The sequence below is a fragment of the Paroedura picta genome, chromosome 13, assembly GCF_049243985.1.
Source record: "Paroedura picta isolate Pp20150507F chromosome 13, Ppicta_v3.0, whole genome shotgun sequence".
Taxonomy (NCBI): Eukaryota; Metazoa; Chordata; class Lepidosauria; order Squamata; family Gekkonidae; genus Paroedura; species Paroedura picta.
Genome location: NC_135381.1, coordinates 44699147 through 44727054, shown reverse-complemented (window position 1 = coordinate 44727054; position 27908 = coordinate 44699147). Strand labels below are relative to the sequence as shown.

Below are 27908 nucleotides of genomic sequence, written 5' to 3'. Positions count from 1 at the left end.
GGAGAGGCAACAGACCGGGATTGCGGGAAATCTGCCCAGGAGCTGCCCCTGTCCGTCGGCGCTGGGAATCCGGAAGCGCGGCTCTGCCTGCGCTGCGGGGCGGCGGCGGCGGCCCTTTGGCGCTGGCGCGGCCGGCGAGTCGATCCCCGATCCTCCGGGCCGGCCTGGGCAGGCAGGCACGCTCAGCCGATGGCCGAGGCGTGCGGGCGGCGCGGGAGGATGGCGCTGTCCAGGGGGCTGCGGTGCTGCCAGCGCGTGCTGGGCTGGGCGCCCGTGCTCGTCCTCGCCCTCGTCGCGCTCTGGTCCTACTACGCCTACGTGGTCGAGCTCTGCCTCGGTAAGGCGACCCCGCTGCCAACCTCCCGCCGCGGCCGGGAGATCCCCGGAATAGGCTTCCCGGGAGGAAGGGGGGGCTTTGCAAGGGGGACGCCGTTGTATCGCGCTCCGCTGCGGCCCCTGCCGTCCCCGGGCTCCATCTAAGGGCCAGCCTCCAGCAGGGACCTGGAGACCTCCCGGAATCGTAGACCATCCCCAGAATATGCAGAGTAGTTCCCCTCCTCAGTTCCCAAACCTCCAGGATCTTTCCAGCCCGGATCTGGCAACTCTGCCCCCTCATCTGCTGGAGGTTCCCTGGAAGGACGGCTGCTCTCCAGATTATCGTTCCCATGGAGAAAACCCGGGGGGGGGGAGACTCTGACACTGGACCCCAGGGGCGTTGAGAGATGCACTGGATCAGCTCCCCCAGGGAACGGTGGCTGCCTTGGAGGGTGGGATCTATGGCATTGCATCCCACTGCAGTCCCTGCCCCTCCCCAAGCTCCAGCTAGGGATACCAGCCTCCAGGCAGGACCTGGAGATTCTCCCAGAATTCCAGCTCATCTGCTGACAACATCAGTTCCCTAGGAAAGAATAGCTACCTTGGAGGGTGGACACTGTTGCATTATACTCCACTAAGGTCCCTCCTGCCCACCCCCCAAAGTCCCCAGGCATTTCCTAACCCTGCTCCAGGGTTAGGGGCCCTGCTCCAGGGCAGAGGTGGGTCTGCAGGGCCACAATTCCCACCAGGCTTCTGTCTCCACATACACAGGCCGTGGGAATCTGATTTGGCCTCTTGTTTTGGGCATTCTTTCCTTTCCCCGGTTGAGTCTATCACAACAACCCTGTGAGGGAGACGAGGCTCAGAGAGACCAGAGGAGAAAGAAGAGGCTGGCTGAGGGACCTCTCCAAATTCCCTGGATGAGAGCAGTCCTGAACCCTCTGGCCATTAGGCAGTCAGCAATCCACATGCACCATCTAGACTTGATTATCACAATTTTAAAAATACTGACTTTCCCTTGAGGATTTCACCGTCACCCTGGAAGGTAGAGAGTGGCAGTCTCAAGGTCATTGAGCAAAATGGGGCTTTGAATCAGAAGCTTCCCAATTTGACACTCTCAACTACACCACCACGCTGTCTTTTTGCCCTTAGAACAGGTAAACTGGGCTGAGGGGAAGTGGGGATTTGTAGCCTGGCCCCCTCTAGGATCCCTGGACAAATGCAGCCAAGAGAATGTAGGGCCGCAAGAATTCCCAAGGTCACAGAATCTTCCTTCCTATTTGCTTCCTTTGCAATTAAGACTAAGCTTATGAAGCTCAGAAGTCTGCTGGCTGCTTGGTGGTCTTCAGCCGGGCTTTGGCAAAGGATCTCTTCCCTGTCTGGAATTTCCCCACCTTCCAGATATTGCCCTCATTGCATGGCTGGGAGAGAGAAAATTGTGTGGGGGGTGGATGTAAGAAAGCCTAATATGAGCCGGGGGAACAAGGAAATGGTAATGAATATCTGCTGGATGATACAGACTAAATCCACTTGTTGAGCCATGTTGCTAAGTACCTGGCAGTAAGTTCCTCTGAACATAGGTTGACATATTGCTAAGTAAATATGCATTGGATTGCCCAGGCAAATTAGTGCTCTTCTCTCCTGAGCCAAGGCAGTGCCGGGGACATGAGAAGAGCTGTGCCGCTGCTTGATTTGATTTGCCTTGCTGGTTCTTCTGAAGGAGGTGTGGCATGCTCCTTTCTTGAGGACCTTGGCTGGATGGGGCCGAGTCTTGTTTCTTTTCATTTCCCCCCACTTTGTGGCTGAGCCTCTGCAGACACATGTTCCAAGTCAGCAGGGTGAGTTGGTTAAGAGCGGCAGACTCTAAACTGGAGAACCAGGTTTGATTCTTCATTCCTCTTCCACCTGCAGCTGGGTGACCTTGGGCCAGTCACAGTTCTCTCAGAGTTCTCTCAGCTCCACCTACCTCACAGGGTGTCTGTTTTGAGGAGAGGAAGAGCAATTATGAGCCGCTTTGGGACACCTTTAGGTGGTGAAAAGCAGATAACAAAAAAAAAAGGTGAGTACCTTAAACTTGATCCAGAACTCAACTGGAAGCCAGTGCCTGTCAAAGCTGTGAGCAAAGCTGTGTTTAATGTAGACCTTGCAGCATGCAGTAAAAAAAGAAAGTGCTATCCTGTCATAGCTAATGGAGACCCCCGTAGTGTTTTGAAGGCAGGGTGTGATTTGCCATGGTCTCCCTCTACATAGCAACCACCGACCTCCCTGGTAGTCTCCTATTCAAGAATTCACCAAGGCCAACCTTGCTTAGTTTTCAAGATCTGACAAGATCTAAATTCTAATTAATCGTTATCATGTTGCATTCTCCCTTAGAAGTTTATTTGTTGAGGTGTGATAAATTTGGGACAGGTCCATTCCCTGGAAGAAACCCTTCTTAAATGAAGATGACAATTAAACTAATGTGGTGGGTGCAGCCACAAAATGGCTGCCTTGGGAGGCAGAGCCGGCCTCAAAATGGCTGCTGGAGCTTAACTTCAGTCACACGGTGATGCTCCTTTTGAAGAGGTGGCAACTGCTTCCAAAGAGCATGGCCAGTCAGAACCTGTTCCAGGTAAAAGCCTCACCTGGCCCTGGCTGCTTTCTAAAAACACTTGGCAGGTGTCAGAAACGGGCATCACTTTGAGACGCCCTGATGTACCTTCTTTAGAAGAAGAACAATTTTATACCCCACTTTTCACCACCCAAAGAAGTCTCAAAGCGGCTTACAGTTGCCTTCCCTTTCTTCTCCCCACAGCAGACACCCTGTGAAGGAGGGAGGCTGAGAGAGCCCTGAGATTACTGAAGAAGAAGAAGAAGAAGAAGAAGAAGAAGAAGAAGAAGAAGAAGAAGAAGAAGAAGAAGAAGGAGAAGAAGAAGAGCTGGTTCTTAGATGCCGCTTTTCTATACCAGAAGGAGTCTCAAAGCGGCTTCTACTCACCTTCCTTTTCTTTGCCCCACAACAGGCACCCTGTGAGGGAGGGGAGGCTGAGAGAGCCCTGACAGGACTGTCCTAGGTGAACAGCTCTATCATGGTCACCCATCTGACTCTGTGGATACAGCTCTGCCCCAAGGTCACCCATCTGGCTGCATGGGGAGGAGGAGTGGGGAATCAAAGCTGGCTTGCCAGATTCAAAGGCACTGCTCTTTGCTGCTTAGCCTTAGAGTCCTCTGTGTTTTCATAATGCTCAGTCTGGATCCATCCCTGTTGTTTCCAGTGGGCAGCTGCCCTTGAGGTACATCAGAGGACCTCAGCCAATGGGAGTTTCCTGTAGGAATTTATTGAGAGTCTCTCCTGCTATTGCTGGACTTACATGGCTCCTGTTCAAGGCATTGGTTTCTACTTCTAATGCCTCCAGTGGGTCACGCATTGTGCTCTGAGGTGTGCCTCACAGGGACAAGAAGGGTTTTTTTTTCACTTTTGTGGTCTCTGTAGAATTCCCCACCTAACCTGTTCTGGGGACTTCTTCAGGCAGGCAATGGAAGCAGTTGTCTTGGGAAGAGCTTTCTCTTTTAGCAGGAGGCTGATAGCTCAGTTGTGCCCTACTTCTCTGGCTTATCCCTTCCAGAGGGACCTGAGAGATTGATTTGGAAAGAAGGAAATCTCAGCAGAAAAGACCCATGGAAGGAATTCCTTACGGAGAAAATGTTGCCCAGCTGGTTATGATCTTTTTAGGGTTGGGTGCTCTCTCTCTCTGAAAACCAGTACAGGCACTTCTTAATGCGCTCTGTGTCAGACAATTGAAAGGTGTGGCATTCCCTCTGACTCATTAGCAATGACCTTTGCTCCCATGGAAGGACAGGAGCTGGATTCAAAGTGCAGCCTTCTGCTCCATGCAGCCAGGGGAAAGATCTCATCTGAAGAAGAGACCAGACCGGGGGAGGGGGGGGGGCTTGGTTCAGCATCTGGCAGGTGGACCCTGCCAGACAAGTACAACAGTCAGGGATAGCTGTGCACAGGCTGCTGTCAGAGAGGAAGAAAGAGAACAAGCTGTTGGTAAACCACAAGATGACACAGCCCTTCTCTCTCACTCAGAAGTCCAAGTAGGCAGGGCCTTCTGTGAGAAGCAACAGGAGCCCCAGGAAAAACCAGAGCTGCCTCAGTGGTGGTTTTATTTATTTGTTTGTTTATAATTTGATTTATATACCACCCCTCTCAGATGAGCCGTTTCAGGGCAGTGAATAGCAAAGTACACCACATTCTACAATAAAATGCACAAAACATCATTAAACCAGATTCATAATTAAATTAAAATTAAAAATCATTGCTTGTGGCCTAGCTATTTGTCAGCAGCCAAGCTGAAGAACTGGAGAAAGCAGGGGGAGGGGGGGCGGGAATGAGAGAAAGGAGGCCTGGTTAGATGCAACTCTGGTTGGCCTCAACTATAGGCCCAGTGGAAAAGCTCAGCCTTGCAGGGGTGTCAAAGATTGTTAACAGACCTTGAAAAAATATGGCTGAAATGATTGTGGTTGTAATCCAGGAGTGGCCAAACTGTGGCTCTCCAGATGTCCATGGACTACAATTACCATGAGCCCCTGCCAATAGGTGGCATTTATAGTCGATGGACATTTGGAGAGCCACAGTTTGGGCACTCCTATTGTTGTTCAAAAGCAGCCCTCCCTCCTTTAACTCATTCTGGTCCGGAGCCACAGGGTTGCAGCTGCATAACCAGGGGTTGAAACCCATAAGCAAGTTGTAGGCATGTCAAGACCAGTCACATCTGCTTCCCACCAGGATTCTTTCTACACACGTCCTGCTTGCTTTTCTTGGATGCTTTAGGATGCTTTGGGCTGATCTTGCGTTGAGCAGGGGGTTGGACTAGATGGCCTGTATAGCCCCTTCTAACTCTATGATTCTGTGATTCTATGATTCTAAGATGGGAGCAGGTGATGATTTTGACCCTGGCAGGGGGGCTTCATCCATGCAGAAGTCCCACCCATTCAGGAAACCTTCCCAGGGCTGTCAAGAAGTCCCCGGGTTTCACAAAACCCTGGCTGAGACAGCCTGCTTTAGGGGTAACCATGATGCTGATCCTGTGAGGAGAGTTCTGATGTGTTCTTCCCTCAGGATCAACTCCTTTGCAGGTGCTGTTGGGCAGACGGGCTGCTCATTAATAATGTTACTGATAAAATTGTCTTAATGTGATAAACTATATGTGTTTTTTAAAGGCAGATGGCTCAGGGACAACTTTGGCGGAGGCAGGAGAGTAGCAGTTGGGGTTAGCACAGGACAATAACAGTACCAAAATAACAACACAAAATGCCAGCACGGTGGGACAACAAATTGAAATTCAAGAATTCCTCACTTGGAAACTTGAGTCAGGATCCAAAGCGGGGGGGGGGGGGTGCTATAAGAGAGAATTCAGAAAATGTGGGGGGTAAAGGGGTGCAGAATTCAGACCTACTACTGGAGAGGCAAAATTTGGTGCAGAAGTATTTGCATTCATCAAAACTTTAAGAACACCAGTGCATGGGTCTGCTCTTGTGTGGAAATGGTCTCAGTCATTGGGACTCTCGAGAAAAATTAGATTTTGTAGCAGAAATGCAAAAATATTTGACCGCCAGAACAGGATCTTCCATCAAGCAAATCAATGAACCAAAATGCAGCTGAGACAGCAGAGAATTATACGGGTCCTGTTTCTTTTACTCGGCAACCATGTTGAGCCTGAGCTTTCCTTTAAAAATGGCCACTGTGTTAAATATTACTTTTGTCTTCTCTTTCAGTGACTCTGACCAGCTCTGCAGAAAAAGGTACGTGGACACTTAGTACGTCATGTTTTCTCATTGTGAAACACTGTTTGACCGTAATTGTAAGTTTCCAGTAATGGAAAAGGGAAGGGAATAGAGAAGTCTGAGGGAGGTGGCACTACAGTCTGGCTGCTGATGAGGAGAAGGGAAGGAAAGGGCATCACAGCAAGGTTCTTGTTGCTGAGTAGTTTGTTTTCCTTCTCTGTTGCTTCTTCCTTCTTTAAGGTCTTGTGGCACCTTGAAGACTCATTTGTTTACTGTGGCATGTTTTCGAAAGCCAAAGCCAAAGGCTGAAGCCAAATACCCCTCTGGAATTTTTCAGGCATTAAAAACTGAAAGCAGCTCATTCATTGGCTCTGTAATCCTTTGGCTCTGTATGGGAAGCCAATATTTTTGCCTAATGGAGAGAGAGGATAATGACAAAATAACCAAAAAGACACTGAACGTTATACAAAAGTGTGTGTTATTCTATTGTGCATGTAAACAGTCATGAATAATATTAAATTTGTAAAAGAGAGATATCAAAGTAGGCAAACAACACCAGAATGCAGCTTAAGTCAGAAAGGTAAAATTGGGCATAGACTTCAACTTCCCCCAGTGCTCTTTCAGTCAATGATGAGATTTGAATTGTGACTTTGCTCTAAACAAGGCACAGATCTGTTCCCTTTTTGGCAGGAGCCTTAACCAGAAAGTCCTTAATCAAGATGCAGCGGAAGCTCCTTTCAGGTGCAATATTTGGATAAACCCTTGGAGGAAAATCAGCTGAATAGAAACTCCTCTTTCAGAAGGGCATGCAGGGATACAGCTTCAGGTTGGGAAATTCCCAGGGCTTCAGGGGATGGAGCCTGGTTTGAGAAGGGATTCCATAGAGCAGGGGTAGTCAAACTGCGGCCCTCCAGATGTCCATGGACTACAATTCCCATGAGCCCCTGCCAGCATTCACTGGGAATTGTAGTCCATGGACATCTGGAGGGCCGCAGTTTGACTACCCCTGCCATAGAGTCTACCTTCCAAGGCGGCCATTTTCTCATGGGGAATGGATCTCTTTCACCTGGAGATTAATTGCAATAATATGAGGAAGCATAATTCCAAATTGGCACTGATCAACTATTATTTTATATTGTTTGTTTAGTTATTAATTCTGTCTTTCTTCCCTGGCAAACTTGAGGCTGCATCTGAAACAGGAACAGGTCCAAACCCTCCATTGTAAACCACCCCAAGACAGCTGTGCTGAAATTTAACAATCTAAATCAATCAATGGCTTTCCCCCCCAAAATAATCCTTCACCCCCAGTCTATAAGTGGGGGTCACATGGTGATGACTGCAGTGAGTGAACTCCTTCAGATTAATAAAATATTTCCAAGCTAAAGGATCCTTGTGAGTGGCATATTTCCGGGACCTGAAATGTCCAAGCCCTCTTGAGTAACTTTGTGTTGCACCTATTTTCTGTCCGAATGACTTAACTTACCTTTCAGGCTATCTTTGCATCCTTCCATTTCACCTGCTTCTCTGTATAAAACAGGACTCTGAAAACTTTGCTCTGTGTGTCACTCACAAGGTCATTCTCTCCCCTTAACAATTCCATTCTATCAATGAACCTTGCTGTTATGTAAGTTTAAAAGAAAGTTACACCTGGGATTCAAAGACTCATTGGGGAGTGGGGGTCCTTTTAACTAGAGATGCCACTGGGGATTGAACCTGGGACCTTCTGCCTGCCAAGCAGAGGCTCTGCCACTGAGCCAGGGTCTCAGGCCAAGGTCTTTCCCATCCCCTCCTTCCTGGTCCTTTCAACTGGAGATTCTAGGGATTGAGGGTCTCAGGTCAAGGTCTTTCCCATCCCCTCCTGCCTGGTCCTTTTAACTGGAGATGCCACTGGGGATTGAACCTGGGACCTTCTGCCTGCCAAGCAGAGGTTCTGCCACTGAGCCAGGGTCTCAGGCCAAGGTCTTTCCCATCTCCTCTTGCCTAGTCCTTTCCACTGGAGATGCCAGGGATTGAACCTGGGACCTTCTGCCTGCCAAGCAGAGGCTCTGCCACTGAGCCAGTGTCTCAGGCCAAGGTCTTTCCCATCCCGTCCTGTATGGTCCTTTTAACTGTAGATTCCAGGGATTGAGGGTCTCAGGTCTTTCCCATCCCCTCCTGCCTGGTCCTTTTAACTGGAGATGCCACTGGGGATTGAACCTGGGACCTTCTGCCTGCCAAGCAGAGGTTCTCCCACTGAGCCAAGGAAGTGACAGAGAGCTAGAGGCATGTCTGGTAGGAAAGAGAATTCTTTGAACCATTTCCCTCTTACCTGTGACAGTCTGTGAGAAGGGTTTGTGAGCGAAGGGAGGAGAGGGAAGGAAACCCACCCTGCCATTCACGGCTCCTTCCTTACCTTTTAGTGGCCTACCTCACCATATTCCATGTGATCTTCGTGTTCTTCGTCTGGACCTACTGGAAGTCTGTATTTACTCCCCCCCAGCAGCCGGACAAAAAGGTAACACCCCTCACCCCCCACCTGGGGCTGCAGGAATGGCCAAGGGTCCACACAGCTCGTTCACCTCGTGCTTTCTTACCAGGCAGCCCCCCTCCTGCCCTTGTGACATGAACAGGTCCATTTGGTACCACAGGAGAGACAATACCACAGCAGGGAGAAATTCACAGAGAGAACAATTTGTATTTATTTATTTATTTATTTATTTACAGATACATTGCAGGAGCAATACAGTCTGAACAGTCTAAACTAGAACATAGGGGGCTGACACCACATGCCAGGTGTACAGTTGCTTCTTGAAACACTGATTTTATGAACTTAGGCAGATGGTGAGTGGGTGGGCAGAAGAGATTGTGTCTGAGCTTGGCTCTTGTGGCCCTTTCTTGCTGGCCCAGGGAAATGCCGATCGCCACTTTGGAGTCAGAAGGCAAACTTCCTCCAGACCAGACTAACCAGAGATATTTTTTGGGGGGGGCACCTGGACATGAAATTGGGGTCACTGTGGGTTGGCAGGTGGTTGTGAGGTTCCTGTATAGTGCATGGAGTTGGACTAGATGACCCTGGAGATCCCTTCCACCCCTATGTGTGCCACTTGGGAAGAGCTGGGGGCAGTCCTCCTTTGCCTCTGCCAGGTGACAGGATGACCTCTCTGATCCTCATCTGGAGACCCAGGCACTACCACCGTGCCTGCTCAGTTGCTGCTGGCAGGGTGCAATCCCACACACTGGCCTCTTCCCCTCCTTGCCAGCCAGTGCTGCCTGTCTGAAGCCAACGAGCAACTGGTCTCATCACTTCCTGGCCCCCTCTTGGTTCATCACTCTTTTCCTGCCATTTTCCTGACGTCTGTGCTACCTTGCTCATTCTGGCTTCTTCACGATCCCCAAAGGGGGATTGTTTGAGATTCCCCAGAAGGAAGGGATTCACAGTTTTGGTTGACATCCTTCTGGCTTTGCAAAATTAAATGTGTTGATGAATGGGCAACCCCAGGGGCAGTTACACAAACAGTGCTGAAATTCATGCTATTTCTCTCAGCTCCCCTGCCCTACAGGAACCTACTGGCCAACTGCCCCTCTTTCCCTTTCTGCAGCTGTCCCATTCCTCTCCCCCTCCCCACTCCCAGGGCCCCGGCCTTGCTGCTCAAACCCCTTTGCTTGGAGCCAAAGAATGCCACTCAGTGTTTCTGAACATCAGTTTGCTTATCTCAGAGGTAAAAGCCCGTCCAAGAGAAATGAAAATCTGTCTTGCCTGGACGTGGCCTTTCTAACCAACAGTGGATGACCAGTCTTCCACGGCCCGTTCCCCCATGAGACACGAGTGGTTCTGTTCTGCTTTCAGTACCTAATGTCCTACGCTGACAAAGTGCGGTATGAGAACGAAGAGCGGCCGGAAGCCCAGCGGCAGATTCTCCTGGAAATGGCGCGGAAATTGCCTGTCTACACAAGAACAGGGAATGGAGGTTCGTTTGGTGACGTCTGTCAAAATCCACTGGTCTGAGCATCATGGACTGGCAATTTTGTGGATGAAACCTGTACCTCTTGCCACTGAAGGACTCTGACCAGGGTCTCAAGAGCATCCCTGCAGAGGGCAAAACCTTAGCTGAAAAGGATCGCCTTTCTAACTTTCTCCCCCAACCTTCTTTGTAGAGGAAAATGCCCCATAGATTCTTTTAAAATTTTATTTCTGTATCAATTTGTATCCTGCCACTCTCACAAAGTGGCTCATGGCAGGTCACAATTTCAGCTTTGTGTGTCTCTCTGCCCGTTTGGGACTCTAGGACCCTGTATTGTGTATCAGCTCTGAGCAACGCAACTACACCAAGGGTAGGTACTTTTAAGAGTACCTATAAGCACCTACAAGGAATTCTGGTGGGTGTAACCACAAAATGGCTGCCCCAAGAGGCAGAACCCTCCACCAAATATCGGGGAATGAGGCCAAGTAGAACTGTGTAAGCACCCACGGGCACTATGTTTGGATCCCCCTGATGGGCCAAACGAGATGGGAGAGGAAGACCCCTTACTTCCTCATTTTGGGATCTGAAGAAGTAGTCAAGGAGGGAGGTCTGGGCTGTGGCAGTGTTAAATCATCCCCCCCCCCACACCACACACACACACAAGCTGCTCTTAAGACTACAGATAAGCTCCCCAAATGGTTCGCAGGACCCTTTTGTAATTTTGGAGCAGGGGTCAATAAATCTAGGTACTACAGAAGACAATTTATTTATTACAACCCAGCTCCAACCTGCCTAGAAACTGAAAGCCAAGGGGAAAGAACCAATTCAGGGGGTGGAGTTTCCCTCCACTCCTAATCAGGTTCCAGTTAATTCCTTGTTATCCATTTTACTACAAGCCCTAGGATTTGAACCTGGGGCTTCCCATCTCAACTACAGGGTTTCTGAAGGCGATTTTTGTGTGTGTTTCTCCCCAGCCATTCGGTTCTGCGACAGGTGCCAACTGATCAAACCTGACCGCTGCCACCACTGTTCTGTTTGTGCCATGTGAGTACCGGTGGGGGGGGGGGGGATTGCTGGCTCAGGCCTGGCCCACCCAAGCCATAGGAAACCAGGGCTAACACCTGATGCATGAAATTTACACAGCAGTGCGGAGGTCCCCAGCATATTTGAGCAGTGCTGTGCAAGGCAGGGGGTGTGGCCTCTGAATGGGTGGCACTGTGTACTTCAGCCTTACCATGAAGATTTTGTGGTGTGGCAACAGCTGCTGCCAAAGCAACGCTTTCAAAAATGTGCACACCCAATCTCCAATGGGAATCTCAGCAGCAGTGAGGGGGCTGGGCTAGGACCTTTCTCCCTAGGGTGTTAATCCTTGACTTGCAGGGAATATTTTCTGTGGAAGATGCTTGCAAATGCCACACATCTGCACCTCTTGCAATCTCACATTGCCACGGTCCACGTTATTATGTCAGCATCGTGATACTTTTATTAGACCAAAGTCAAAGGCACGAAACACTCAGCCAGCTTTTGAGACACAGTCCTCTTCCCTGGGCTGGATGCTAAATAAAAAGCATGGTTGGAAGAGGAAATTATGTTGCTGACCTGGGGCACAGTTGGTCTACATGTCTGCAGGTTTTGATTCAGGAAATTCTCCATAGACTAAGATTGTCATTGTAAGCAGAGTTACACCACTGATTTCAGCAAAGTCAATAGGGGATAATGTTGCCATGATGTCTCTTGCCTTGACCATCCTATGGGGTCAATCATGTGACTTGACAGGATTTGACACACACACGTCATAGAATCATAGAATCATAGAGTTGGAAGGGGCCATACAGGCCATCTAGTCCAACCCCCTGCTCAACGCAGGATTAGCCCTAAGCATCCTAAAGCATCCAAGAAAAGTGTGTATCCAACCTTTGCTTGAAGACTGCCAGTGAGGGGGAGCTCACCACCTCCTTAGGCAGCCTATTCCACTACTGAACTACTCTGACTGTGAAAAATTTTTTCCTGATATCTAGCCTATATCGTTGTACTTGAAGTTTGAACCCATTACTGCGTGTCCTCTCCTCTGCAGCCAACAGAAACAGCATCCTGCCCTCCTCCAAGTGACAACCTTTCAAATACTTAAAGAGGGCTATCATGTCCCCTCTCAACCTCCTTTTCTCCAGGCTGAACATTCCCAAGTCCCTCAACCTATCTTCATAGGGCTTGGTCCCTTGGCCCCAGATCATCTTCGTAGCTCTCCTTTGTACCCTTTCAATTTTATCTACGTCCTTCTTGAAGTGAGGCCTCCAGAACTGCACACAGTACTCCAAGTGTGGTCTGACCAGTGCCGTATACAATGGGACTATGACATCTTGTGATTTTGATGTGATGCCTCTGTTGATACAGCCCAAAATGGCATTTGCCTTTTTTACCGCTGCATCACACTGCCTGCTCATGTTTAGTTTACAATCCACAAGTACCCCAAGGTCGTGTTCACACACAGTGTTACCTAGAAGCATATCCCCCATCCAGTAGGCATGCTTTTCATTTTTCTGACCCAGATGCAGAACTTTACACTTATCTTTATTAAATTGCATCTTGTTCTCATTTGCCCATTTTTCCATTGTGTTCAGATCTCGTTGAACTCTGTCTCTATCTTCCGGAGTATTTGCCAGTCCTCCCAATTTGGTGTCATCTGCAAACTTGATGAGTAGTCCCTCCACCCCCTCATCTAGATAATTAATAAATATGTTAAAAAGTACCGGGCCGAGCACCGAGCCCTGAGGTACCCCGCTACTCACCTCTCTCCAGTCTGATGAAACACCATTGACAACAACTCTTTGAGTTCGGTTCTCTAACCAATTCCCTATCCACCTGACTATCTGAAAATCCAGATTGCAGTCCTTCAATTTATCCATCAGAACATCATGGGGAACCTTGTCAAAAGCTTTACTAAAATCCAAGTAAATGACATCAACCGAATTTCCCCGATCCAGCAAACCTGTTACTTGGTCAAAAAAGGAAACCAGGTTGGTCTGGCAGGACCTGTTGGAGACAAATCCATGCTGACTTCCTTGGATCACCAAATTGTCCTCCAGATGTCTGCAGATCACTCCCTTTAATATCTGCTCCATTATCTTCCCCACAACAGAGGTCAGACTCACTGGTCTGTAGTTTCCCGGGTCATCCTTCCTCCCTTTTTTGAAGATTGGAATAACATTTGCTCTCTTCCAGTCCTCCGGGACATCTCCAGTCCTTAAAGAGGTTCCGAAGATGATGGACAAGGGCTGTGCAAGTTCTCTGGAAAGTTCTTTGAGTACTCTCGGGTGCATTTCATCCAGACCAGGGGATTTGAACTCATCCAGTGCAGCTAAATGCCTCTCGACAACCTCTCTATCCGTGTTAACCTGCCAACCAGACACTGTCCTTTGGCTATGGCCATCTCTAGATGTGCCTAAACACTTTGACCTGTGGGAAAAAACAGATGTAAAATAGGCACTAAGCCTTTCTGCTTTCTCTGCATCTTCCGTTAGAGTTTGTCCATCCGCACCCAACAGTGGGCCTATTGCCTCCTTTACTTTACGTTTGCTCCTCACATAACTGAAAAATCTTTTCTTGTTACAATGGGCTTCCCTGGCCAATCTTAGCTCACTCTCAGCTTTGGCCTTTCTGATGATTGATCTACAGTGCCTAGTAACCTATAGGTACTCTTCTTTAGAGCTCTGTCCTTCCCTCCATTTCCTGAACATTTTCCTTTTCTTTCTTAGTTCCTCTTGAAGTTCTCTGTTCATCCAAATAGGCTTTTTAGAGCTCCTGCAGTGTTTTCGTCTTTCTGGGAGAGTCATTGATTGAGCATGCAATAGCTCCTGTTTTTTTTATATATAATGATTTTTTTTTATTTTCATAAAGATAGAAATATAATCATCATTTGAGAATATACGACCCCACATTGACTCCACAGTGATATAAACTTTTGCCCAAAACTCTAAGAGCCATGAGTCTAAGAGCCGTCCACATTTCCACTACATTAAAAAAAAAAAAAAAGGCCTGTTTAGATATACAAAAGAAAAGTTATTATTAGTCAACTTACTTGAGAGATCGTAGACCTCACATTAACTGCTTGATGCAATCTAAGAGCTATCCTAGCAGATATTTCTAGGTTTGAGTTAGATGCTTAACATTAAACATTTCTTATAGCACAGTATGAGTTTTGGCCCTGTATCAATACCCTGATGAAGGGAGAGGAAAGTAGGGCTTTGCCTTAAAGATGTACAAAGAAAAAAAATTACAAAAGGATTTCATAATTTCTCCTTATCCTTAATACAGATACATCTACAAACCATTTATACTTGACCCATTCTAAGAGCCATCCTGACAGGTATAAGTTGAGAGCTTTGCATTTTCTACAGATCAATATGGGCTTTGGCCCTATAACAATACACCAATAAAAAAAAATAATAAGGGGGGAAAGCCCCATTTTATATTTCCAACGCTAACGATTATATTACCTATATGCCTACTAAGAAAAAGAAACAAGAGAGAAAAAAGGCACTGCTTCCCCTTTTTCATAAAAATAGCAATGTAGAATACAGTATATGTTGTTAATACAGAGAATAATAAGATTTTCAGGTTTAGATTAAATGCTTAACATTAAACATAAAACAATATAAGCTTTCAGTCTTCTATAGCTTCTCCTTATCCTTGGTTCTGATACATCTACAAAGCAATTTATGCTTGACCCATTCTAAGAACCATCCTAACAGATATATTTTCAGATTGAAGTTGAAAGCTTAACATTAAACATTTTCTACAAGTCAGTGTAGGCTTTAGTCCTAGGACAATACACTAATAGAAGAAAGAAAAAATAAGGGGGGAGAACCCCATTTTACATTTTCAGCACTAATGATTATATTACCTATATGCCTACAAAAGAAAAGAGACAAAAAAAACAAGAGAGAAAGAGACACTGCTTCCCCTTTTTCATAAAAATGGAAATATAGAATACAGTATAACATTAAACATAAAACAATATGAGCTTTCGGTCTTCTTAAGGGGGTCTCATCTCGAGGCTTGCTACATCTTGTCGTTCCCGTAAAATTATATTCTGTCCCATTGGCCTTTGGCGTAGAAAGTGCAGTTGTACTCTTTCCCGCAGAGTATGCATCAATAAATCTTGAGGCCGTTGCACCTCCTGGACTCCAGTATCAATACAATTTTTTCCCCAGAGAGATCCTTTAAATCGGTTACTTTCACTGCAGATCCATATTTCTTTTGATTGATTTTTGTACACTGTTGCTTTGAGATGGCTGTATGTCTTTTTAAAAAGGGTGTCCTTATCTGGGCTGCAGAACTCCGGCATCCCATTTTCCGTCTCCAGAATTTCAGATTTCTCTTCTACTGTTGGTTTTCCACCTTGTTTAGAGCTGTCATCAGCCACTGTTATTGATCCATTATTCCTGTTAAAGACGTCTTCCTTGGCTTCTTGGATCTCCTTGAAGATATGAATTTCAGATTTCTCTTCTGCTGTTGGTTTTCCACCTTGTTTAAAGCTGTCATCAGTCACTGTTATTAATCCATCATTCCTATTGAAGACTTCTTCCTTGCCATCTTGGATCTCCTTGGAGATATTTTTGATCAATCCATCTAAGAATACTTTGTAATCTTGGGTTTGTATCTCTATTAGATGAGCCAATCTTTTTAACATAGACATGATTTTGACTTTAAAAAAAACCGGCCTCAAACAATTTTACAAGTGGCCAGTAGATGTCCTCTGTTTTATCCTCTAATGTTCCGGCACAGGCATGTGGCGTATTGAAGTCAGTTAAGGCAGAGATTCTCGTACTGGCACAGAGTTCTCGTGAGATTTTCCCATTCACAGCTCTTATCTTCTTATCTTCGAAAACCAAAACAATTACAATAAGAGCTTTTGCCAATTAGTTCGAGTTGATTTGAGTCCTTCTTCTGCTTGGTTAGGAGAATTAGCCTGCCTCTTAACGAGGTGGCTTCAGGCAGAGCAGAGTAAGAGGAGGGGGGAAACAAAGGGCTTTGATGCAGGAAGAAAGACGAAGAAAAAAAAAACGAGAGATACTTGCAGTAAATGATGTTTTGGAACTCAGCCGATGTCCTCCCCTCAGTTCAAAGCGTTCATTTGTGGTAAATCATCATGTAGGGTTGAAGCAGATACTTTAAGATTAAAGAAAGAAAGTCCGAGGTAGAAAATGGCAGTCGTCCTCTGGACCTGGAACGCTGACAGCCTATAATCCAGGGAGATATACTCCCTAAAGGATTGGAGACGGCCCCAAGAACTTCCTGGGTAGAAAGGTGAGGTGGGGTTTGCGTACCCCTCCTCTTTTCTGCCAATTGCTTGCGCAATTGACCCCTGTCAGGCTTCAGAGATAGCAGAGCAGATGCCCTGCCACCCTCTCAGGACGACATCTTTAGCCACACCCCCGCAATAGCTCCTGTTTGAGTAGCGCCCACCCTTCACATGCTCCCTTCCCTTCCAGCATTCTCGTCCATGGTATGACACTCATCATGTTTCTGAGTTTATTAAAGTTTGCCCTACGAAAATCCAACATCCGCATCTGGCTACAAGCTTCCTTGGCTCCCCATCTCAAAAGGAATTCTATGAGGACATGGTCACTTCCCCCTAGGGTCCCCACCTCCTTCACCTCATCCACCAACTCTTGCCTGTTGGTCAGTATTAAGTCCAGTATGGCTGAACCTCTTGTGGGTTCATCTACCATTTGATAAATGAAATTGTCAGCCAGGCAGGTCAGAAACTTGCATGACTGAGGACGCTTCGCAGAGTTTGTTTCCCAGCACACATCTGGGAAATTAAAGTCACCCATGATGACAAGGTCCTGCCGCTTGGATATTTTCTCAAGCTGCTCACAAAGTGCAGCATCCACATCCTCTCGTTGGTCAGGCGGTCGGTAGCAGACACCAACCACCACACTGTTTGTTTTCCCCTCGCTTATTTTCATCCAGATGCTTTCCACTGTAGATATGCTCTCCTTCACTAGAATTTCCTGACAGGTAAGCCCTTTCCTCACATACAGTGCCACTCCTCCACCTCTTCGATCTATTCTGTTTTTTCTGAACAGTTCATATCCATCCACCATTACATTCCAGTCATGAGAATCATTCCACCAAGTTTCTGTGATGCCTACTAGATCATACCTTTCCATCAGCATGAGAAGTTCCAGCTCTTCCTTTTTATTGCCCATGCTTCGGGTGTTAGTATAAAGACATCTGAATCCTTTTACTTTTGTTTCCCTATGAGCTGGCCTTGCCGGTTGGGCTGCCTCCGATCGTTTTCCTTCCATACACTCCCTATGTTGATCGTCTCCTTCCCCTAGTGGCTTTAGTTTAAAGCTCTCCTGATGAATCTCCCCAGGTTCCTGCCAAACACATTCTTCCCCAGTTTCGATAAGTGCAGTCCATCAGGTGCTAGTAGGCCTTCCTCAAGAAAGTCTATCCCATGGTCCCAGAAACCAAATCTCTCCTGCCGGTACCAACTACGCAGCCAGTGATTCACCTCCATTATCTTCCTCTCCCGACGTATTCCTCTTCCCTTGACAGGCAAGATTGAAGAGAATACCACTTGTGCCCCCATTTGCTTGAGCTTCCTCCCCAGATCTTGATAGTCTTTTTTAATAGGAGCGATGGTATTCAGGGACATGTCATTCGTTCCCACATGGACCATCACAAATGGGTAGCGATCCGTAGATTTGAGGAGTTTGGGCAGCCGTTCTGAAACATCTTTAATTTTCGCCCCTGGCAAGCAACACACCTCTCGGTTTAGGGGGTCGGGCCCAGCCACATGGCGATCCATTCCTCTTAGCAGGGAGTCTCCAATTACCAGTACTCTCCCTTTTTTTTTCTTCTCAACTCCATTTCCTTCTGTCCCCGTGGCCTCTTCCCTTTGTCTTGGACTTTGTTTTGGGACCTCTTCCCTTGTTGACCCTTGCACCTCCTCTGCAAGGGCCTGAAATCTATTCTGGAGCTCCAAAGGCCCCGAGAACTGTCTCGCTCTTCGCCGTTGAGTCTTTTTCCGAACTGTCTGCAGAGGCTCCCTATTGTGGTCAATCTCCTTATCCTCTTCAGGACTAGTTGTATTGTCTTTATTTCGAGTTGCAGGGCTCTGGTCTATGAACTCCTCCCTTTTCTTACTTTGGGTCAGAGTAATAATTCTGTTTTCTAATCCCCTAATCTTTTCCTCCAAAAGTCTTACCAGTTTACACTTGGGGCAGCTGTAGTCCATCTTGTCTTCTGGGAGGAAGGCAATCATGTCACATTCACTGCAGATGATGGGATGAATGTCCTGGAGGTCCATTGTAATGTCTAGGCAGTGCAAGTACTAGGGAAATATAATCTACTGATATAATCTACTGGTTCTAATTGCTCGGCCAAGAACCCCAGGCTAAGAGCCACAGGCCAAGAGCCCTTTGTCTCTTGCCCTTTTTTTTTTTTTTCTTCTCGCGCCAAAGGCTCGCGCCTCTGGTGAGGAGTAGCCCTTTTTAATCCTCCCAACAATTACCCAGCAATCACCTCACCCAGGCAGCACAATAGCCTCACCTGGTCAGCAGCAACTCTCCCCAGTAGCTCTCTCCACGTGCTCTCAGTTGTCTGAGCTCATTTAGAACGTCATTTAGAACTGCACCCAAAGTTAATCTGTGCTGCACACAGAAGAGCTCTGGTTGCACCAAAGCCGAGTGAGGCAAAAGGGCCTCTGTAACCCTGGGAAATATTAATGCCAGGGGCTCTTAAGATCTCTCTCTAGCGCTCATTGAGCCTCATAGTGCCTTGGCCAAGTTGTGCGCAGAATCAGAGGAGTCCCATTGACTCCAAGGGATGCATTCAGGGTGGTGTTGGATGTGCTTGTTCATGAGGTGTCTTCACAGAAGCCCACAGGCTCCCGTAGCTGGACACATAAAGAATTCTTTATAGAGCACAGCATGAAATGCAGACGGACGTTATTACGGTCATAGGCCTGCATAAGTGTGCGATGTTCCTTGTTCCAAGCAATTACATATCCATTTTCGTATGCAAGGTTGGTCGGGATTGTTATTCCCCCGTTATCCAAGCGGAACTGAGGCCGAGGGGGGGGGGAAGGGCAGAAGGAGGCTGGCCTAAAACTTCCTAGTTCAGAAACTGAAATGGGGCACGGCTTCAGGTCACGCAAAACAAAGAGCAGCTGGTGCCTCTCTTCCCTGAAGCCTACCCATTATGCCCTCTTCTCTTTTGTACAGGTGTGTGTTGAAGATGGATCATCATTGCCCCTGGTGAGTAGGTGCCAGCAGGTTTTGCCTTCTCAGAAGGGACGGCTCTCTCAGCCTTTTGGCTCATGCCTGGGTAGCTGCATATGTTTTCTAGGACAGGGGTAGTCAACCTGTGGTCCTCCAGATGTTAATGGACTACAATTCCCATGAGCCCCTGCCAGTGTTTGCTGGCATGGGCTCATGGGAATTGTAGTCCATGAACATCTGGAAGACCACAGGTTGACTACCCCTGTTCTAGGGAACATCCTTGTTCAGAGGAGTGGTTAAGGGATTTGTAGGGTCCATAGCATTTCATCCCATTGGCTCTGGTCCGACCCTCTGGAGCATCTCATGGCTGAACACTCTGCAGTCCGGAAAGTATTTAAACCCTTGAAAGGGATTCTGCCCATGGTTGGTGTTGGTCTTTCTGAGCTTTTCTCTTAACAAGCACAGGACTATGAGGCTGGTCTCTTATATGGGTCTCAAATGCCAAATTGAACATGCTTTCCTGTGGACAGAACCAATTATGCCAACCAGTTGAGCCCATGTCCCAAAAAGGACATTGCAGAGCTAGAAAAGTAGAGGAGGTAACCAGGAAGATAATGTGGTTGGTGACCTGCCCTAAGAGGAAAAAGACTGGGATTTTTCAATTTAAGAGACAACTTAAATGGCATCATGATAGATGGCTGTAAAATTATGCACAGGATGGAGAAAGTGGACAAAGGGATCTTTTTCTTTTGCCTCTCCCAGACTACTAGAACTCAAGAACATCTAATGATGTGCAGTAGGTTCAGGACAGTCTGAAGTAAATACTACTTTACACAGAGAATTAAATGTGGAATTTGCTGTCAAATGGTAGGGTGATGGCCACAGGAAGAAAAGAGGATTAGATAGATTCATGGAGGATCAGTTTCTCAGTGGCCATGGTGATGGCAGAAAACCTCTGAATCCCAGAGCCTGGAGGCAACATTAGTAGAAGGCCTCGCCTCTGTGCCCTGTTGTTGGTTCTGCAGAGGAACTGGTCAGCTACTGTGTGAGACAGGATGCTGGACCAGATGGATCCTCCCTGGTCTGGTCCAGCAGGGCTCTTTTGAGGTTCTCATGAAGTCCTCGGCCTCTCTGCCCTGTTGTTGGCCCTCATGGGGAACTGTTTGGCCACTGTGCAAAATGGGATGCTGGACAGATGGACAAGTGGTCTGATCCAGCAGGGCTCTTCTGATGTTCCTAAGATCACCCATGTGCTGGTCTTTGTTTTCACTTGGATATAGAACGGTTCTCAACCGTGCTGTTCTTCTACTTTGCTCTGTAGGGTGAACAACTGCATTGGATTCTCCAACTACAAATTCTTCCTACTGTTTTTAGCGTATTCTCTTTTGTACTGCATGTACATCGCTGCTACTGTTTTCAAGTATTTCATCAAGTTTTGGACGGTAAGAACTGGAATTTGGGCACTTATATTGTACACCATTAAGACACTAAAGCAATACCTGTAGCAGGTAGCAGAGTATGAGTTTCAGGTACAGCTCATGAAGGCCAACCCTATCAACCTACTGCCAGGATCCCTGGAAAATCCCTGCCTGCCAGAACAGAAAATACTGGTTGGCTGGACCTAGCCTTGGAAGCAGGAAATCCCAGGGAACTTGAGGATCTGGCCAATTTTTGTTAAAATGGAGATCGGATTTCATTAATGTTTGGTACTGGAAAACAAGTTAGTTCCCGTGAGCATCCCTTGTATTCATGATGGGACCCTGCAAAGCTGCCTCGACTGAGCCGGGATGTCCTTTCAAGCTGCCCAGCACTTGACTCTTTCCTGGCTGGAGAAGACCTGCCATAATTATCAGCCCAGAGAAGCGTTGGGCTGTATCGTGTTTTAGGTCTCTGTTCATCTGTTTCGGTTTCCTTCCTAGGGGGAGCTGACCAACGGCCGCTCCAAGTTCCACGTCCTTTTCCTACTTTTTCTGGCCATCATGTTTTTCATTAGCCTCCTTTTCCTCTTTGGCTACCATTGCTGGCTTGTAAGTCAGAACAGATCTACGCTGGGTAAGACACTTCCCCTACATGACAAAGTTACTTGGGGGGGGGGGAGGCTAGAAGGAGTGCTTTTGGGGTAAGTCTTGAAGTGCCTGCAAGTGCAAATTGTCCTGGCACACATTCTGAATGCAAAGCAGGATGTATCTGGTAACTTCCTTAAGGTGCCCACTCACCAGGTGTGGAAACATGCCTCCCATACTGGGAAGATAGAGTCCAAAGTCAAGTGGCCTGCTGTAGATAGCCAGAAGATGAAAAGCAGCTTCCCCCCACAGAAAAAGAAGAGTTGGTTCTTATAGGCTGCTTTTCTCAACCAGAAGGAGTCCCAAAGTAGTTTACATTTGCCTTCCCTTTCCTCTCCCCACAACAGACACCCTGTGAGATGGATGAGGCTGAGAGAGCCCTGATATTACTGAGGAAGAAGAATTGGTTCTTATATGCTGCTTTTCTCTACCCAAAGGAGGCTCAAAGCGGCTTACAGTCGCCTTCCCATTCCTCTCCCCACAACAGACACCCTGTGAGGTGGGTGAGGCTGAGAGAGCCCTGATATTCCTGCTCGGTCAGAACAGTTTTATCAGTGCTGTGGCAAGCCCAAGGTCACCCAGCTGGCTGCATGTGGATGAGCGCAGAATCAAACCCGGCATGTCAGATTAGAAGTCCGCACTCCTAACCACTACAACAAACTAGTTCTCATACAGCTGTGAGAACAGTGGATCGCACAGAATCTCTTCCAGCTGTTGAGAGGTGTGGTGGTCACAGTGCCAGGCTTAGCTCTGGGAGCCTGGAGCTGAAATCGTCACTCAGACATGAAAGTCAAGTGTCAGACATTTTTGCTCTCCCTCTGTCCCCGGCCCCTGAACCAGGAAAAAAATGACATAAACAACCCCCCCCTTGTGTTTGTGTGCAGAAGCTTTCTCAGCTCCCGTGTTTCAGAGTGGGCCTGATAAACACGGATTCAACCTGGGCTTTGTTAAGAATCTCCAACAGGTGTTTGGAGAGGAAAGAAGCCTTTGGCTCCTGCCCGTTTTCTCCAGGTAAGAGAAAAGGAAACCACCGGCAGGTAATAGAATGTTCTGTTGGTCTTTAGGCTGCTCCTGTGACCCCAGAGGCATCTTCTTTGCATGGCTGCCTAGCATCTGCTTAAAACTGAACAAAAGCCATCTGATGCAACGGAGGGGATTGCAGCTTTTTTCTCCTTGGCAGGACAAACTTCCCCTGCCTGAATTCCCTCCTTGTTCTGATCCTCGGCCTGTGACTGAGCAGTCTGTAGGCCTCTCTCCCACTGGGTGGGCGGCCTGGGTCCTTGCTGGAATTTCCCCTCCCAGGATAACTTTCCCAATGTTCAGGGATGGGGTGGGTGGGAGGAGGGACAGAGACTGAATAGGTCACTCAGGGAGCAAAAGGCTCTCCTTTCCCCACCCTTTGTCTCCACAGCCAGGGAGATGGACACTTTTTCTCAATGAGAACCTTCAGCGAAGCTCGGAATCCACTGCTGGCCAACGAGGATCAGTGGGAAGACAACGGGATGGAGGACGACGGCCACGGTCAGGAAGTTGGGTCTGCATGGAAGCTGAATCCCTGACAGATTGTGTGGAAGGGGAACCCCTCTAGGATGCGGCAGAAAAGGAGGGCAAAATGAGTTTTGTAGCCACTGAAACGCAAACTTGTGTTTGAAGGAAGTCTGAGCCCAGGGGCTCCTTTAAGACCAATGGAGTTTAATTCTGGGTATTTGTCTTCGTGTGTGCGGACACTTCTTTGGACGCATGCATGTGAAATCTTATCCCCAGAATTAAACTTTGTTGGTCTTCAGGGTGGCCCTGGACTCAAACCTGGTGCTGCTGCCACAGACCAACAGGGCGACCCTCCTGGATCGATCTTGTTTATAAAGGCAAGGGCTAATGTAGAAGGTGGGCAGGTCTATACGGGAGGTAGGGTCACAGAGGTCGATGTGGAGTGGGGAAAACCCAAAGATACACTTTGGGGGGGGGGGCTGTGTCCTATGGATCAGTGGTAGAGCACCTGGCTCCAGTCCCAGCAACATCTCCAGTTAAACATGACCCAGCAGGAAGTGGTGGGAGGCGTCTGCCTGAGGCCCTGGAGAGCCCGTGCTGCCAGGCAGGACTGGCCTTGTTGGACCAGAGATCTGATTCCAGGGAAGGCGGATTCATGTGCTGTCAAGATGGGCAGCTGTGTTAGTCTGTCTGCAGCAGCAGAATAGAGCCAGAGTCCAGGATCACTTTAAAAACTAAGAACATCTGAGGCAGGGGAGGAGCTTTTGGGAGTCCCTGTTCACTTCTCCAGGCACCTTATGGCTAAATGTGGTGCCTTCCACGGAGGTAGAGCAAGATGAGCAGCCGTGTTAGGTTCTCTGCAGCAGCAAAGAAAGAGTATGCGTCCAGGAGCACTTTCAAGATTAGCAAAGTCTTCCAAGTGTGGAAAAGGAACGAGTGGGGGTAAACAGGTGTGCATCCTGTCCAAAATCTCCCCAATGAAAGCCCTACATGCAATTGGTCAGAACACAATTAACAAAGAGTCCTGCCGTGAGCTGACCAATCAGACTGTGGCTAGCCATTATGAATCCACTGCCTCCCACATGGAAACAAGCCAGTTACCGGCCAACCAATGGCTCTGAGCCTCCATCCTGTCTCAGACCTCAAGGTCCTCAGCAAGGCTGCACACACAACAGTTCTCTCCTGCTTTATCCTTACAACAACCCTGTGAGGAAGGCTAGGCTGAGAGCATGTGACTGAACGTTTAGATCAGGGGTAGTCGAACTGCGGCCCTCCAGATGTCCATGGACTACAATTCCCAGGAGCCCCTGCCAGCATTCGCTGGCAGGGGCTCCTGAGAATTGTAGTCCATGGACATCTGGAGGGCCGCAGTTTGACTACCCCTGGTTTAGATGATTTGCGGCAGTCAGCAAAAGCATCCTTTCCAGCGGGCTGTGCAGGTTGTCTGTTGGCACAGGTGGCCTCATGTCTGGCCTACTTTGGTGCTTTTCTTGCTTGCCACTTTGTCTGTGGCAGAGTTGCCAAATGGTGAGATGACGAGGGTCAGAGATCAGGAGAGTTTTCTCTCACAATGCCGGCCACTGAAGTGCTTCTTGTCATGTGCAAGGGAGGATGCCAGTCTGCAGTGGGGTCTGGGTGGGTAGAACAGGAGGCCTGGAATGGCTGGTCTGGTTCGTGAAGCTGTATTTTGTGACTATCTGTGGGAAGCTGCTATCGGTGACCGAATAGCTCTGCTTGCCCCTGCAGGCAAGATAGAGGCTGATTCTGTGAAGGCTCAAGGGGGTGGCAGGTTACTGTAGATGAGCAATTGGGATGTGAATGGCCTGCATAGTGCAAAGGGTGGACTAGATGACCCAGGTGGTCCCTTCCAACACTATGATTCTATGATTCTAGGTTGCTACCAGGATTCCTCTCTTGCGATAGAAATGGAGACATAGCGCTACTGGGAACCATATGGTGAAAAACCTCATGAAGACAGGTAAGAGTCTGACTTCAGAGCAGAGAAAATCTCAGTCCAAGAAAGCCCAAGGAAAAGCCTTTTTTGGACCAAATCAAATCAGGTGGCTGATTGCAGTCAAAGAGAATTACATTTCAGATCGAGAGAAAACCTGGCCATAGGGGGGTACGGCTGGCCTTGACTCGGGGCAGGGCCTTTTCAGTCCGACCTGGTGGAATGAGCCTCCAGGAGAGCTGAGGGTCCTGACAGAGCTATCTAGGTTCCGCAGGGCCTACAAGACGGAGACACTTTTGGTCTTTTCCCCTTCCTTAGTTTCTGACAGATTAGGGGAGTAGAGTGGAAGAACTCTGTGGATGGCCTCCTCCCCCCGCAGGACCTGGAAAGGCTGCAGGCAACTCATCAGCAGGGGCAGCTCTCACACAGCAGGGATCTGCAGCCTCCGAGCCTCAGAGGGAAGTGGAAGGAGGAGGGGGATGGAAGGTGATTGGCTGGCTTCTGGACAGACAGGCAAGCCGGTTGGAGGAGGCACTCAGGGGCAGGACAGATGCCCTGAGTTGGTGTTAAGCGCAGAGTGGCACTTAAGCCATGAGACACATTCTTCCTCCAACACCTTACCAGAAATATATTATGTGGAACAGATATACTTGGGGTCACGTAAAAATTTCTTGTGCAAGAAGGCGTTCTGAGTGGGAAAAGCTTAAGAAGCCCTGAACTAGATGACCCTGGAGGTTCCTTCCAGCACCAGGTTTCTAAGTTCTGAAAGGGTGAATCTTTTTTCCCCTAGTAAAATGGGGAATCTGATTTCAACTCGCCAGTGGCTGTTAAAGAACTGAATTCCCTCCTCGCCTCCTGCCTATCTTCAATGAGACTCCCGCTGTCCAAACAGAAAAGGCTGCATCTAGCCAGCGTAATGCCTCTTGTCCCATACGGACCCTGGCCACACCAGCCCACCCAGCGCGTCCTTCCTGTCCCCGATGGCTTCTGGCCACACCAGCAAAGACCTCGTTGGTGGCCAAAGCAGACGTTTCCACCTGCTTTCACCAGCAGGGAAGCTGGTTGGATCCAACCCATGTTGGAGATCTGCAATCTTTGGGCCCTGAGAGAGAGGAGAATGTGAGTTTGCTTGCAATCTGATCCGTGCTGATGCCTCCCCCCCCCCTCTTGAATTACAGCTTCCTTCTTTCTCATCAGCTACTTCCTTTGATGGACATTTGAGGTAGAAAAACACAGGAAAAAAGCACATGGATGTTCAGGACAAGACAACATCATCACCAGTTGTTCCTCTCAGAGTTCCAGGATGGTTTCCTTGGTCACAATTCCAAGAGTTCTGCAGGTTCCTGATTTTCGCACAGCAGCTTACAACTGATGAATGCCACTCATGACTGTTTCCTCATCTATGTCTTAATGCACCCTTTTTGTGGAAAAACATTCCTGAATGCCATAATGGGAGTTGTCTCATCTCGCAAAAATGGGGACGGCTCTGCAACAAGCAGTAGTTTTGCAAATGGATGGTCAACTGCAGTGTTTCTTGGCAGGGATCATGTCTGCCAAACCAGGTGTGGTATCTTCTGGTGGAATGACACCTTAACATGCCCTAAATTCCAGAATTTTTGGTCCTCAAATGTATCCTCCTTGGGGTAGGGTAAAAGCTGTCAGAGCTCCAGTGTTGGGCCTCACAGCAGGTGTCTGTAGTTTTGAAGTTATTAGCATCCCCCTTTCCACCAAAAAGGAAATGTGAGCAACATTCCAGAGTGGGATGTCTGCTTTTGAGCTTCCAAGTGAGCAGCCTGGGTTCCACCAAAGTGGTCCAGGCTGTCTCGGTACCAAGTGTCACAGCGAAATCCCCCTTCTTCCACCTTTGGGGTGGTGATGGTGTAAAGTGCCATAGACCCAACTGACTTCTGACGACCTCATAATTTTGTAAGGGCAAGAAACTAACAGAGGTGGTTGGCCATGGGCCACCTCTGCGCACTGACCCTGGACTTCCTTGGCCATCTCCCATCCAACCAACAACAGCCGTCGGGCCTGCTTGGCTTCTGAATCTGGTGAAATTGGGGCAGCCTCGGTCATCTAGAACAGGCCCTCCACCCATTCTCCTGCATATAAAAAAACCCTATCACATTGGGGAGGCTAGAATTTTTCTCCTGGATGTCCATTTAATTACAGGAATAAGTTAATTTTGTTTTGTATGAAGGCACATCCCCTCCTACGAGTGTCTCCGTGGATTGCGCTAGTATTCACAGACCTCCGAATGTTCCTCTCATGATCAGTGGTGCTGCAAATGTGTGCAAATGTTCTTAAAAAAAAATCAAGCATCTCCGTCTAAAACTTTAGCAGCCCTCTGATTAGGCAGGTTGGAACTATGAGGCCATTTTCTTTTGCCTGGGTTGCACCACCCTAAAATCCTATGGATGCAGAAAGGACTGCTGAATAAGACTCTTATCCTGAGAGATTCCTCCATATCAATGATCCCGTAAGCTGGAGGACAGAAAGCGTACACTGGAAGGACATTGCAGCTGGGGATCCCGATATGAGCATCTTATCGACTTTGTGCTGTTCTCAGCTAGAGATGCACTTGTCAAAACTGCTCTTCAGAAGCTGTCCCAAGACCCTGGGAGACGTGACGGCCAGAGCAATTTCCTGGTACCATTTCTTCCAATAGGCTGCCCTAATGTGCTGCTCCCGTTTCTGGCTCTTCCAACCTCTGGAAGGTTCCGTCTCAACTGAGACCATTTGGGTTCCCCCTGCAGCAGAGACTGATATTGGGGTCCAGCCAACCACAGGAAATTAATGGTGCTGAGATGCCACCACAACCATTGTGCTTCAGTTTATAACTGCTCGTGTCCATAAGCCTCTTGGATTCCAGCGGGTCTTGCCTTCACTTTGTTGTCGGGTGTTCTTTGTGTGATGCAACGCAGGCATAACACAGCGGGGCTGCTTACTCTCGTGCAGTATTAAGCACTGTGTCAAGAAGCCTCATGTGACCATGATTACTAAACAGCGCCTTTGCCTCCTTTTACATGTCTGCAAAACTGCTGTCGTTCGTTTCCCTTTAACACGCCAGCACTTCCTTTCCTGACATAGATTCCTAACTTATCAAGTATTAAAAGGCAGTGAAGTCAAAGTAAGTTCTAGAAAA

At 48.1% G+C, this 27908-nt stretch overlaps 1 protein-coding gene across 2 annotated transcripts; it reads left to right on the top strand.

Annotated features, from left to right (window-relative positions):
• Positions 1 to 27908, top strand: ZDHHC15 (zDHHC palmitoyltransferase 15). 2 transcript variants are annotated; one of them, XM_077307466.1, is made up of 12 exons: positions 1 to 337; positions 6076 to 6102; positions 8484 to 8578; positions 9911 to 10031; positions 11000 to 11069; positions 19265 to 19297; positions 20583 to 20703; positions 21181 to 21313; positions 22209 to 22335; positions 22736 to 22845; positions 24706 to 24790; positions 25942 to 27908. In XM_077307466.1, exons 1-11 carry the CDS (start codon positions 190 to 192, stop codon positions 24747 to 24749), a joined length of 1029 nt encoding a protein of 342 aa, XP_077163581.1. In that variant the 5' UTR covers positions 1 to 189; the 3' UTR covers positions 24750 to 24790; positions 25942 to 27908. The 2 variants fall into 2 exon arrangements, with proteins under 2 accessions (XP_077163581.1, XP_077163582.1); XM_077307467.1 differs by lacking the exons at positions 1 to 337; positions 9911 to 10031 and having other exon boundaries at positions 5758 to 6102.

Coding starts and splice junctions, on each gene's coding strand:
- ZDHHC15 (XM_077307466.1), top strand. CDS start 190: ATGGCCGAGGCGTGCGGGCGGCGCGGGAGGATGGCGCTGTCCAGGGGG. Junction 20,704..21,180: donor ATTTCATCAAGTTTTGGACG/GTAAGAACTGGA, acceptor TTTCCTTCCTAG/GGGGAGCTGACCAACGGCCG. Junction 22,846..24,705: donor GATGGAGGACGACGGCCACG/GTCAGGAAGTTG, acceptor CTATGATTCTAG/GTTGCTACCAGGATTCCTCT.